Source organism: Crocodylus porosus, unplaced genomic scaffold (genome assembly GCF_001723895.1).
Source record: "Crocodylus porosus isolate Cpor-Errol unplaced genomic scaffold, CroPor_comp1, whole genome shotgun sequence".
Classification (NCBI taxonomy): domain Eukaryota; kingdom Metazoa; phylum Chordata; order Crocodylia; family Crocodylidae; genus Crocodylus; species Crocodylus porosus.
In genome coordinates, this window is record NW_017728926.1 from 11,576,604 (window position 1) to 11,588,142 (window position 11,539).

The 11,539-nt window shown below is 50.9% G+C and overlaps 1 protein-coding gene across 1 annotated transcript in view; it reads left to right on the forward strand.

Moving 5' to 3' along the window:
* Nucleotides 1–11,539, forward strand: part of IGSF21 (immunoglobin superfamily member 21) — a 172,409-nt gene that overhangs the window by 113,653 nt on the left and 47,217 nt on the right. The window contains exons 6-8 of the mRNA XM_019541724.1: nt 5,858–5,943; nt 8,028–8,220; nt 8,908–8,946. Coding sequence (XP_019397269.1) covers nt 5,858–5,943; nt 8,028–8,220; nt 8,908–8,946 — 318 coding nt within the window. The remainder of the gene's footprint in view (nt 1–5,857; nt 5,944–8,027; nt 8,221–8,907; nt 8,947–11,539) is intronic.

Here is an 11,539-nt window from a genome sequence, read left to right on the forward strand (position 1 = left end):
GGCACTGGTCAGGCCGCAGCTGGAGTACTGTGTCCAGGTCTGGGCGCCGCACTTCAGGAGGGATGTGGACAGCATGGAGAGGGTCCCTTCCGACCCTAGAAACTATGAAACTATGAAACCCCCTCCTCCTCACTTCCTTGCAGCTACCTCCTGAAACCCTCCACTGTGAACAAGCCCTCTATGCAGGGCAGTGCGCAGCAGCAGAGAAACGATGGCCCGGCAGCTTAGGCAAAGTGTCAGTCCAGCCTTGTCGAAATCAAAAGTTGACTTGGAGAATCTGAAAGCAGCACCATGCACCAGGGCTGAAGAAGGTGTTGGTGTGTGCAGCCTATCAACCAGCAATGAGCTCAGTGGCCATTCCCATGTAAAGGCTGATTGATTTCCAGTACGTTTGTAGGATTTAGAGAATCGAGTCTGCTTGCATCGGGAGCTCCTTGAGAAGATATAGGGAACCACCAGCCGATGCCCTCCAATGCAGGGAAGCACTGTGACTGCCCCATTACCTGCAGTGCACGGTGGCATAACCAGAGTGAATGGCATGGTTATAGCTTTTCCCCCAGAGACAGCAGTCAGCTCTCCACGGGCAGAGAGCCCCGACGGCCAACTGCAGCCCAACTCAGGGACCGGCATTTGCTTGCTCGCTTCCTGGTTTCCTTATACTTTCTGCAAGTGTCCAGATCCTTTCCAGAGTCTAAAGCGATGGGCTGGAATGGGCCCCTTGAATACTAGCACATGCAAGCACTGGGCTTGCACACTTGTTTGTGAAAAGGCCAGACTTAAACCCAAGCTGGGTGGCAGAGTTATCAGTGCCCGCTGCAATGGGCTCACTCTGACCTGACGCTTTATACTGCACACCTGTAGGGATCGCTTTGAACCCAGCTCTGCTGAGGTGCACTTTTTGGGGGAGTATAAGGAACTAGAACGGCAGTGAGAATTTCCTGGCTAGTGAATGAATACTAGGACGTCCAGCTGCAGCGACAGAGAGGTGGCATATGAGCTGCAGCCATAAGACACTGCATCAGCACTCGGGCAACCTTAAAGGCCTTGTAACTGGAGTTTCAGGTCCTGGAGGAATGAGATCTTCCCCCAGAAGAAACCACTGTGGGAGGCTGTGCTGTTTTAAGAAGGGATGAAATCTGACAGTGCTTCTGACAGGTAACAAGAGGAAAAGCAGGAGAGAGGGGCCCAGGAGAGGACGGCATCCAGGAGTGGAGAAGCAGGAAGGGCAGGAGCCAGCTCGCGGGTCTGCCCTACGCTGGAGGGGAAGTGAACATCCGTGGGTCTGCTTTCCGGAGGTGCCGAGTACAATCAACACCGTACGGAAGTTGAGCACCTTTGCACAGAGCTACGACAGCATCAAGGAAGCAGGGAGGTGAGGAAAATAGCAGCACGGTTAAATGTCAAAGGGCAAGTGGTAATCTGAGCCACAGAGACTCCTTCAGGAAATGGAAGTGAAGCCAGCAGTAAAGAGCAAGAACTCCAGCAAATACAAACGTAAGACAGGGGCTTAAGGAGCTGATTGCCGGCCAGCAAAACACCGGACAAGAGTGTGGTTTAAGTAGATCGGATGATGGGGCTGGCAGAAAAGGAGAGGAATTGCATCTGCTAGAGCTGTAGCAGGTGAGGAGCAGTACAGAGAAGGTCACAGAGGGGCTCGTCTCCATCCTTTCACATTGCAGATGTGAGAATTGAAAGGTAAAATGAAGTACATTTTTACACAAAGCATAACCAACCTCTGCATGTGAGGCCACCAGGTGTTACCGGCCATGTCTACGCTACATCCATGGTGTGTCCCAGCGGGGACACACTCCTTACCGTGCACCCCACCCGCCCCTGCTTGCACGCATTGCACTGGATGTCCAGGAGTGAAGTCACACCAAGGACATCCCCTTATAGCTGCGAGACCTCGCCCTCCGGTGTGCTTGAGAGCAGGCTCTGAGGGTGCCCTGCAGCAGCTGGCTTTTTGGGTTTGATACGTGGGAGTGGGAGCAGATGAGCAGGGCATGCAGCGATCCCGCCAGGACATGGCAGGAGCAGATGAGCAGGGCCGGCAGTGCACACATCCTCACTGAGAGCAAGGACTCGGCACTGGTTATGTGCCAGCGGAGCATACCCATGGTCGCATGCGGTGGAGGAAAAATTGGGGTGAGATCTTCCCGTTTCAGGGCTTAATTGATGGGGGTTTGGAAGAAACCTGCTCCTGGTCCACATGGCTCTGTCATTGCCCTGTCACTCGTACACCTTCATCTTCAGCCCTGGCCAAACCTGGTCTGGTGGGGCCTGTTCCTAGGTCAGATGTGTTGATAGCTGTAAGCATGTCTCTGCAGAGCCTCCAGTACGTCTGTACTATAATTACAGCAATGCGGGATGAGAAGGGCACCACAGAAGCCCTGCAGAAATGCCCTCAATTTACAGGAAAGCAGAGGGCTGCTCAGCTGCTGGGGACCGCATGTGCCTGCCGGCTCCAGAGACCAGAGCCCGAGCGTGTTTTCTGAGGCTTTGTGATTCACTCCTCGGGATGGATTCCACCGCGGTGCAGTCAGCAGGCCAATTCGCTGGTGGGTACGGATGTCTGTTCACCAGCTAAAAGGACCTATATGTTACCAGGCACCAGATGTTCCCTGCTAAAGGGGCAAAGCTAAACCAGGTGCCATTTGCAGTGTCAGACAGCAGAAGATTCACGGTCCCTGTAAAAAAAAGCAATGGCTCTTAATTCACTGCTTGCAAATGCACCAGGACCTGTCGCCCTTGCTAAAAGCCTCAGCCAGCCCTCATCGACCCGACTGCAGATGAGGCTCCACGTCCCCAGACGTCCCCGCCCGGTGCCATTTGTATTTCAAGGAAACATTTAAAATAAATTTCCTGCCAGAAGCAATCATACACAACAGGCCAGGCGGGGCCCGGGCCTCTCCCTGGCTCTGATTTATTCATCATGGGGCCTTATAAATGCTCTTCTGTTGGCTCCTGGAAGGGAACTGATTTGGGTTTTGCAGGTGTGGGAATGCAGGGGACGCGGCAGCCAGAAATCACAGTCACGCCACCGCCGAGAAGAGAGCAGGTACCCCAGCTGCTCAGCAAGCCTCGGCTTTGGAAAGAGCAAAGAAGAAAGCTTTACTTGGAGCTCCTGTGCAACTCTGATCACCGGGTAGCAATGAAGCAGGGCATGCGGGAGGTGGGAGTTTCCCACGGCACTGCCAAGATGTGCTGGACAGACGCAGTTGTGCTGATACCGTCAGTCCTGACCTTCCTGGGCTCCGGCTCACCCGGGCAGCTCGGGATTGCCCAGCAGACTTCCTTGCGAATCCACTGCTGGCTTCTCTGCCAACTCTGTCACCACACCTGGATCCTGACCTAAAAGACACCCTGCCCTCTCTCCACACGCACCCACATGCATGCACACACACACACACAGTAGCGTGACCTCCCCATGCAGCTTTGTAAAACCATCTCCTAGAGCTCTGACTTGCAAAACAGCCTTGTTACGACGACCCTAGGCCACTCCGAGGTTGAACAGGGGTTTTGGTGGCCCAGAATGAGACATTGCAAGTCTGAAGTAGAGAGGAGCAGAGAGCCCATCTCTCTTAGGGACGGGAAGCTACACCTCTGCAAATCAGATCCTGGGGGTCTCGCATCTGGCACAGATGCAGCCTTCCACTGACTGGTTTGGTCCAGGAAGCGGGTTGTTGTGCCTTGTGATAATCTCTCGTGTATGTACACGTGTGTGGAGGAAGGCTGTCTTCTAGGTCAGGAGACAGGTGTGTTGACAAAGTGCTGGGGAGGCGGGCTGCCGCGTGGGAGCGCTGGGGCAGATCAGGGTGGTGGCAGGAAACACGGGTCGGGAAATGGGAGCACCGTGGGTGAAAGCTGCACGACTTGCAGAGGTGGAGGAAGTGCGACTTGCCAGAGCTGGATGGTGCGATTTTGAGTTACCCTGCTGGAAAGTACCAGACAAAGAGGGACGTGACTTTTAAAGCCCCTGGGAGGCACAGTGCTCATCCGGAAGGGTTTTGCTCTCCCTCTTGCCACGGCATGGACGAATTCCCCACGGCCATCCCACCACCACCAGCCATCCAAGGAAAGGGAGGGCCAACTACCAGCGCTACACTTCTGTGCACCAGCAAAAGATAAGACAGCTCCCATCACAGCAGACACATGCCTTCTCCATGCCCGCACAGCAAGAAGCCCCAGGGGAGGCCCGGTGCTGGCACTCCCATGTAGCCAGCCATGGCACTGCTCCCCATCCCTTGAGATTGGCACTAACAAGGCAAGGCAACAGCACCGGAGCCGGTGACGCAGGGAGCTGATCAAACAGTCAGCCAGTCGCTGTGTCAACCGGGAGCCGGGCGTCCAGCAAAATGGGCACGGTACAATTGAGGCACCTCCTCTGTGCACGGTGGCTGCTTGGTCTTGACCCTGAAACACCCTGGGTGGTATGAAGCAAGGTGGCAGGGACTGAGGAGCTGGCATGATGCTGCCCTGGCAACAGCACACCTTTGCAGCTGCACCTTTGGCTCCATCCCTGGTCTCTTCCAGGACATGGGTTCCTGCTGCAGACGAAGCCCCGTCCATCCCAGCGTGCTAATTAGCAAGCAAGCCCTCTCTCTCCACTCGGTGCCTGCAGGGTCACCGCTTTCCTGGCTTAGCCAAACGCCCAGCACGGAGCTCTTTTAATAATTACCAGCTAGGTTTTCAGAGTCACTACAAATGAAACCGTGATCTGGGCAAGGGGGAAGGGGATGGGTACTGGGCTGGTGCTGGGAGAGGAGGGCACCGCACGATGCCAGCTTTCCATGAGGAGCCTCCTGATGCAGAAGCGGGCCATTGTGCAAGGAAGGGGGAAGGAGGCATTGAATCGAGTGAGGGTTTGAGCTGTCGGCAGGGTTGGCATCGCTGGGTGGTGCAGAGCAGCTCAGAGACGGCCCTGTGCCTCGAGAGACTTCCTAATGCAACATCTGAGGGTGACTCTCTGGAGGTATCTGAGATTTCCCTAGTTGAAAAGAAAGGAGGTAAAGAGCGGGCAGAAGGGAGGAAAGACAAGGAGGATAAATAAAAGGGAAAGGAGGAAAAGGGTGAAAAAAAACCCTGAAAAATTATGGTAAGCAAAGCTGGGTATTCCTTTATCTATGGGATTGTTTTAAAGGCTGGGCTTTCCCTGTTAAAATCAAAGGGCATGTTGCCATGGATCTCAATGGGAATCTCATATGTTCATTCTTGTGCGTCTTCAAGTGGGGAGAGGAAAGCCCGAGTGGTCCCGGAGAAATGCTGGACTTCATGGGAGGGGTTCCCTTTAAAAAAAAAAAATAGCTTTTAATTTAAACCATTTCCTGGCTTTCCTATCCGCCTCTGGTGCCTCAGGAAATGTTTGATTGATTTTAGTAAAAGAATCATTTGAATAAATATGTAATAAAAATCTACTTGCCCAGCAAGTGATCCCACGCAGGGGTGCCTAGCACATGAATATCTGCCTTTCCGCCTGTCTCATGCAGGTATCCGCCTATCCATCACGTAGGAATCTGTCTATCCATTTATCATCTTAAAGGTACTTGCCTATCAGTCACCTAAAGAAACGTGTGTCCATCTATCAGTCATGAAAGTAGCCGTCTATCTCTCTGGCTGTCCATGCATCACGTAGGCATCTGACTACCCATCCATGTATCAGGCATACCGCCATCGGTTTAACTACAGCGTAATCTAGGCATCTATTAGGCTGCACTCCCCCTGGATGGGTCTCGATCACCTCAGCAACTCTTCCCCGCGTGACTCAGTTGAGACAAGAGCTCTCTTTGGAAAAACTTGTCTTTGCTGGGCCTCGAAGCTCTGTTGACCTCTCTTCTCTTACTGTCCTGTTTCTCTACAGTTGCTCCCAAAGGCCCAAAGATCATGATGACCCCGTCGAGAGCCCGGGTCGGAGACACCGTTCGCATCTTGGTACAGGGCTTCCAGGTCGGCAGGCTTCCTCCCAGTCTGAGCGCTTCAGCGTAGCATGGTATCGGTGGCACTGGCAGATGGCGATAGGCGCCTGTTGCGTGCCAAGGCTTCCACTGCAGCAGATTTATCAAGACTCACAAAGGAGCAGAGTGCTTTTCTTTCTGTTTGACGAAGTGGTGTGCACGGGTCGGGTTTGATTTCAGGGCTCAATTGTTATCAAAAGCAGGTCGTGCCACTGAGCAGCTCCTGGCGTGCTGGCAGGCTGTGCAGCACCAGGCGCGCAGCAAGGAACTGCGCGTGCAAATGGGTAATGATGGCACTTACGTGCCCGGTTACTTGACAGGTGAGGCCAGTTGCACTGGTTGCACATAAACAAGGTGTCCAGTCCTTCTGCACTCCTGCTTACATCCTCCGCTCTTGAAACTGGCTTTTTTCTTTCAATTAAAAATTGATTTCTTGTCAAAGGCTATTTCCTCTAATTGAAATCACTTCACTCAACAACTGCCAACACTTCTGTACATCTCCAGCCCAGACTATTTATACTTTGAAATGATTGGAAAAGAAATTATGAACCTAGCCTAAGACTTACTGGCACAAACGCAGGGGTAGTCTCCCCCTAGACTAAATATGAGGCCTTTATAACTGCGGGGGGGCGGTCCTCACCAAGAAAGAAAGGTGTGTGTTTAACTAATGCTCACAACCAGAAGTCCAGGCAAAGCAGTTTATAGTTTTAACAGGAGGCAAGAGGTTGAGGTTTCCCCTTGTGTAGTCAGCCTGGATGACCCAGCAGGCAGTTACAAAACACCCTCATTCCTCCCGAAGACAAGCCACTAAAAATCACCAAATGGGTTAAGCAGTTTGTCATTAGAGGCTAAACTCTCCAGTGCCTGATGTCCTTTGCGATCACCACCCGTTATAAAGAGGTTGCCAGTCTTCTTCCAGCTCCTCCGATTGGTAGCACTCATTGCCCACCTGGCACAGGCTGAAGGTGCAAAGCGGTATGCACACACACACCCTGCTCTCTTTTAAGTTGTATCTCATGCCTGTAACTGCAAACAGTGTATTGAGGCTTTGCGATCTGCTTAATGCCTTTTTATCTGTGGCTAACACAGCTAAGCAGGCTAAAAAATCTAAGTGCCATTTAATTTATTCCGCCTTTTGAGCGCCTCTAAGGGGATGCCTACACTGAAGGCAAGCAGAGTGATTGCAGCTGGTGTAGACAGACCCCGGCCAGCTTTTATCTAGCTCGCCCAGATACCCACCGCAAGAAAGGCACAAGCCTCCAGGGAGCCTTACTCAGGCACCCAGCCACATCCTTGCTCCTGCAAGAGGAAGGCTAGTGCCCCTCTGCACACACAGGCGCAGTGTAGTGAGCCCCTCCTGCTGAGCTCTAGCACTGCAGTGATGACCAAGGCCAGTCTGTTTTTCCACTTGGAGAGGCTCTAACATGCTCGGAGGCCATTGAGCCCCTGAAAAGTTTTGCTAGCGTGAGTGTGTCGGCGAGGAGTGTGAACAAAGCACGTCCCTAACGGACATGGTTATTCTGGCAAAATTCCCCCTGGCGTTCACAACTCCAGCACCAACAGGTCCCATCGTGAGGACTGCTTACGTTATTTTGGGAAGGTGGTGTTGTAGCTCATGCCTGCCTCCACCTGAAGGCAATGCTGATAAAACTGACCCCCCACCGCAAGTCTTTGTAGTCTAAACTAGCCCTAGATAAGTGGTTTTCAACCTGTGCTCCATGGACCCCTGGGGGTCCGCAGACTATGGCTAAGAGGTCTGCAAAAGAGGACTATGATCAGCCCAAAGTATGTGAATAGCCATACTTACAATTTAAAGGGGTCCGCACCTCCATTCGAAATGTTTAGGGGTCCAGCAATGAAAAAAAAGATTGCAAACTACTGCCCTGGATGAATGGGCCCTTCTGGCCTTAAGCCTCTGTGACCTTATGGTTCTTTGAGAAAATCAGTGTGTTCCCTAACGTCTCTGTCCCTGCTATTCTGTTAGCGTTCGGGGGGGCAGCGGAGGTTGCTATACAGTTTGTTGCTCCTTGTAGTAAAAATCACTTGTAAAGATGTGTTTTCTCCCTTGGGTTGCAGAATGAAGTCTTCCCTGAGCCCTTGTTCACTTGGACCCGCGTTGGGAGCAGGCTCCTCGATGGTAGCACCGAGCATGACGGGAAGGAGTTGGTTCTGGAGAGAGTGCCGGCCGAGTTAAACGGCTCCATGTACCGCTGCACCGCGCAGAACCCGTTAGGGTCCACAGACACCCACACCAGGCTGATAGTGTTTGGTATGTAGCATATTTTTGGGGAAGACTGTCCCTACCTCTTGTGTTTTTCTAGCTTGTTCACAATAGCCTTATTCCACCAATACCACCAATATTACACCAATAGGCTTGGTGGCTCTGCCAGTGCCAGGGTGCTATGACTCTCCACCCTCTCCCCCTACTTCTGCGGCACAGCACACTTCATTCATCCATCACTCCCTGCCAACAAGACCTCACGCCCAACTTCTTGCGTGCTGCATGGAAGTTGGAGTGTGACTGTCATTACCAAGTGTCAGGGGCCTTTTCAAGAAATGGCCATCCACTGAGCAGAGAGGGGGACTTGGAAACTATTCTATTCAACTATTCAACTATTCTGATGCATGAGGAAAAGGCCCAAAGCTGAGGAAAAGGAGAAAGCGCCTGATTTATCAGCCCTCGAGTTTCTGATCTGCACGAGAGATGAGGCTCAGTTCCCGCTAATGACATGCAACAAGTCCCAGGAGTTTGCAGCTAACTTTCACAGGGCTCCTTGCTCTGTTGGCCCCCCAACATTGGGATTTTCTTCTTGCAGAAGGCAAAGTGCCACGATGGTGCAAAGGAAACACTAATAGTGTCCCATGCCAAGAGACAAGTGTGCACATAAAGCTCTTTTTTATGCTACCTTATCTAGGTTTAGCGTCTAATTCTGTTTCTATGTTTTATTTTAACTAGAAAACCCAAATATTCCAAGAGGAACAGAGGACTCCAATGGTGAGTTTTAACCGTCTTTTGCATTTCATTATAAGTTGCACTGAATATTTGAGCCATTTCTGGGAGGAGTGGGCAGAACAGGATGCCTCACGCTTGAAAGAGGCTGCATCTCCCTCTGTGCCCAGTTTGCTGGCCAAGCATCTTCCAAACCCCAAGAAACCAGACATTTTCTGACAAAGTGTCAATGGCATGCAGTGTTTGTCAACCACTAGCAATAAAGCAACAGAAGGAAAAAAAACCCTGTATGACAGTTGCTCCTCTAAATGGGCAAAGATGTTTGTTTTTAGCATGCTTGCTTGAATTGGTCGATATTTTTTCATCAAAATATCATTTTCCCCCAATAAAAAAAAGTGGTGTTGTGACAGAAAATTAGAAGTTCTGCGAAAATTATTTTCTCAGTTTTAGATTCTGAGCAAAAAAACAAACCCCCTGCATTGAAAAGAAATTCAATTTTCTGGTGTCAAAGTGGAGGAGGGGAGGGGAATCAGTCTTTTGCATTTTCGTCACCACAAAAAGAATTTGGAAGAAAATGAAAAGTTTGGGTTTTCATCAAATTTTTGACAGGGGAGAAAAGCAATCAATCCGTAAGCAGCTTGGGTGAACTGTCAGTTCTCACTTCAGCTTCTCATATTGCTTCTCCTTCCAGTCTGTCTCTTCTAGTGAGATTGCAAAAGAACAGCACTTGCCTACTGTGCCATCTGCTCTCATGTTCACTCCTTCCTAGGAGAAGGGAACACTCACTTGCATTTGGAACTGTACGAATAATTGGGGGTCTTTCCAGCAAAAAACTCGAAAAATAATTTCTTGCCCAATTTTGCCAATTTTTTAGCCGGCTGAAAAAAGATTTCAGGCGGAACAAAACATTGCATTTTACCTGGAGTGGAACTTGGGGTTGCATTTTGGGGAGGTTTTCAGATATTTCCCCAAAGTTAAAGCTAATTTAAAAATGAAAAGGCATTTCAGATTTTTTTTTTTAAATGAGACATTCCTTTATACAAAAAAAATGTCTGGTTTCTTTTATTATTATTTATTTTTGCATTAGGGTTTTGCTTTGACTTTTTTCTTTAGCAACGCAACCTGAGCTGACCTTATATTGCGGGCCCTAGAGGGAAAAAATAAAACAGAAAATAAAATATGTTGGATTGATCACAAGTTATTGAATCACATCCCAGCACTGTGGTGAGATCACAGAAACATTGAACCACACTGAAAAATACCACTGCTTCAGTGCAATCAAATACAAAAATAAAACGTACTTGTCTAGGGGCCCAAGACACGTACCAGTCTGGTGATTTATTACTGTTGCCAAGAAAAGCCACGAAATCATCCTGCAACGTTCCGAAACATCCCGATGTATTAAATGTTCAAATGCAACTCTACTTCTTACTTTAAGACATGAAGCAATGAGCTCTGGTCCAATGTTTTGTGCCCCACCCTGGGCCTGGGCCTGGGCCTGGGCCTGGCAGCAACCAAAACAATTCACCAAATATGTGATCTCAGCTGTATTTTAGCCTGTCAGCACGTCAGAGCTGGGGCGCCAGGTCCAGTGCTTGTGTCAGAGCGGGTTGGGAGAGCCAGGAGACCCTTGTGGTTAAAGTATTAGACAAGGCTTTTGGGAGAGCTGGTTTCAGTTCCTGGATTTCCTTTGTGACTTCAGGAAAGTCACTTCATCCCTTAGCGCAGGGGGGGTGCAAAATATGGCCCCTGGGCTGGATCCGGCCCACCAGGTCATTCTTTCTGGCCTGCAGGGCCCTTCAAAAAATTAGGAAATTAATATTTATCTGCTCCAGGCTGCCTGTCAAAGATGACAGGAGACAGGGGCACTAGGACCCAGGGGAAACCAGGAGGATTCACAAGCAAGGCCCTGCCCCACACCCTCCCTCATAGATTTCATAGACATTAGGGCTGGAAGGGACCTCGGGAGATCATCGAGTCCAGCCCCCAACCTGGAAGTCCCCCAACTCCTCATCCTCCCAACCTGGAAGTCTCTGCCTGCTGCAGCTTTCACTGCTTCCCTGCAAGTGGCTGCATTGCTGGACCATGGGAGCGCAGGGACCACGTGGGTACCCTGGGGCTAGGAGCAGGAGGGTGTGTTGCAAGGGTGTGCAATGAGGGAGGGGGAGAGAGAGAGAAAGAGTAAGTGTGTGTGTGTGTACGCGTGCATGCACACAGAGACAAGCATACTACAGGGTTCCCATATGTCTGGGTTTTCCTCGACATGTCCTCTTTTTTGGTCCCCTGCTCTGCATCCGGGTGGGTTTTGAACATAAGAGCCAATGCCTGGGCTTTATTGCCGTCCCTCTGCTCTCCGGGGCCAGCTGGGAGCAGTGGGTAAAGTGACCCTGTGATCCCAGCAGCCAATCACCTTACAGGAGACCCAAGGAACAGCAGCAAACAGCCAGGGGATGGGACAGAGAGTGAGACAGCAGTGTGGTCAGGGGTGAGGGGCATCACTGGGTAGGAGGACACATGGGTGGGAGTGAGGGACATCAGTAGGTGTCGGGAGAGGCAGGGTCACAGATCACAGATGAAAGGCAGTGCCTAAACTGCTGGGGGGGGGGTACAGGTGGGGGTGAGAGGCACCAGCAGGACT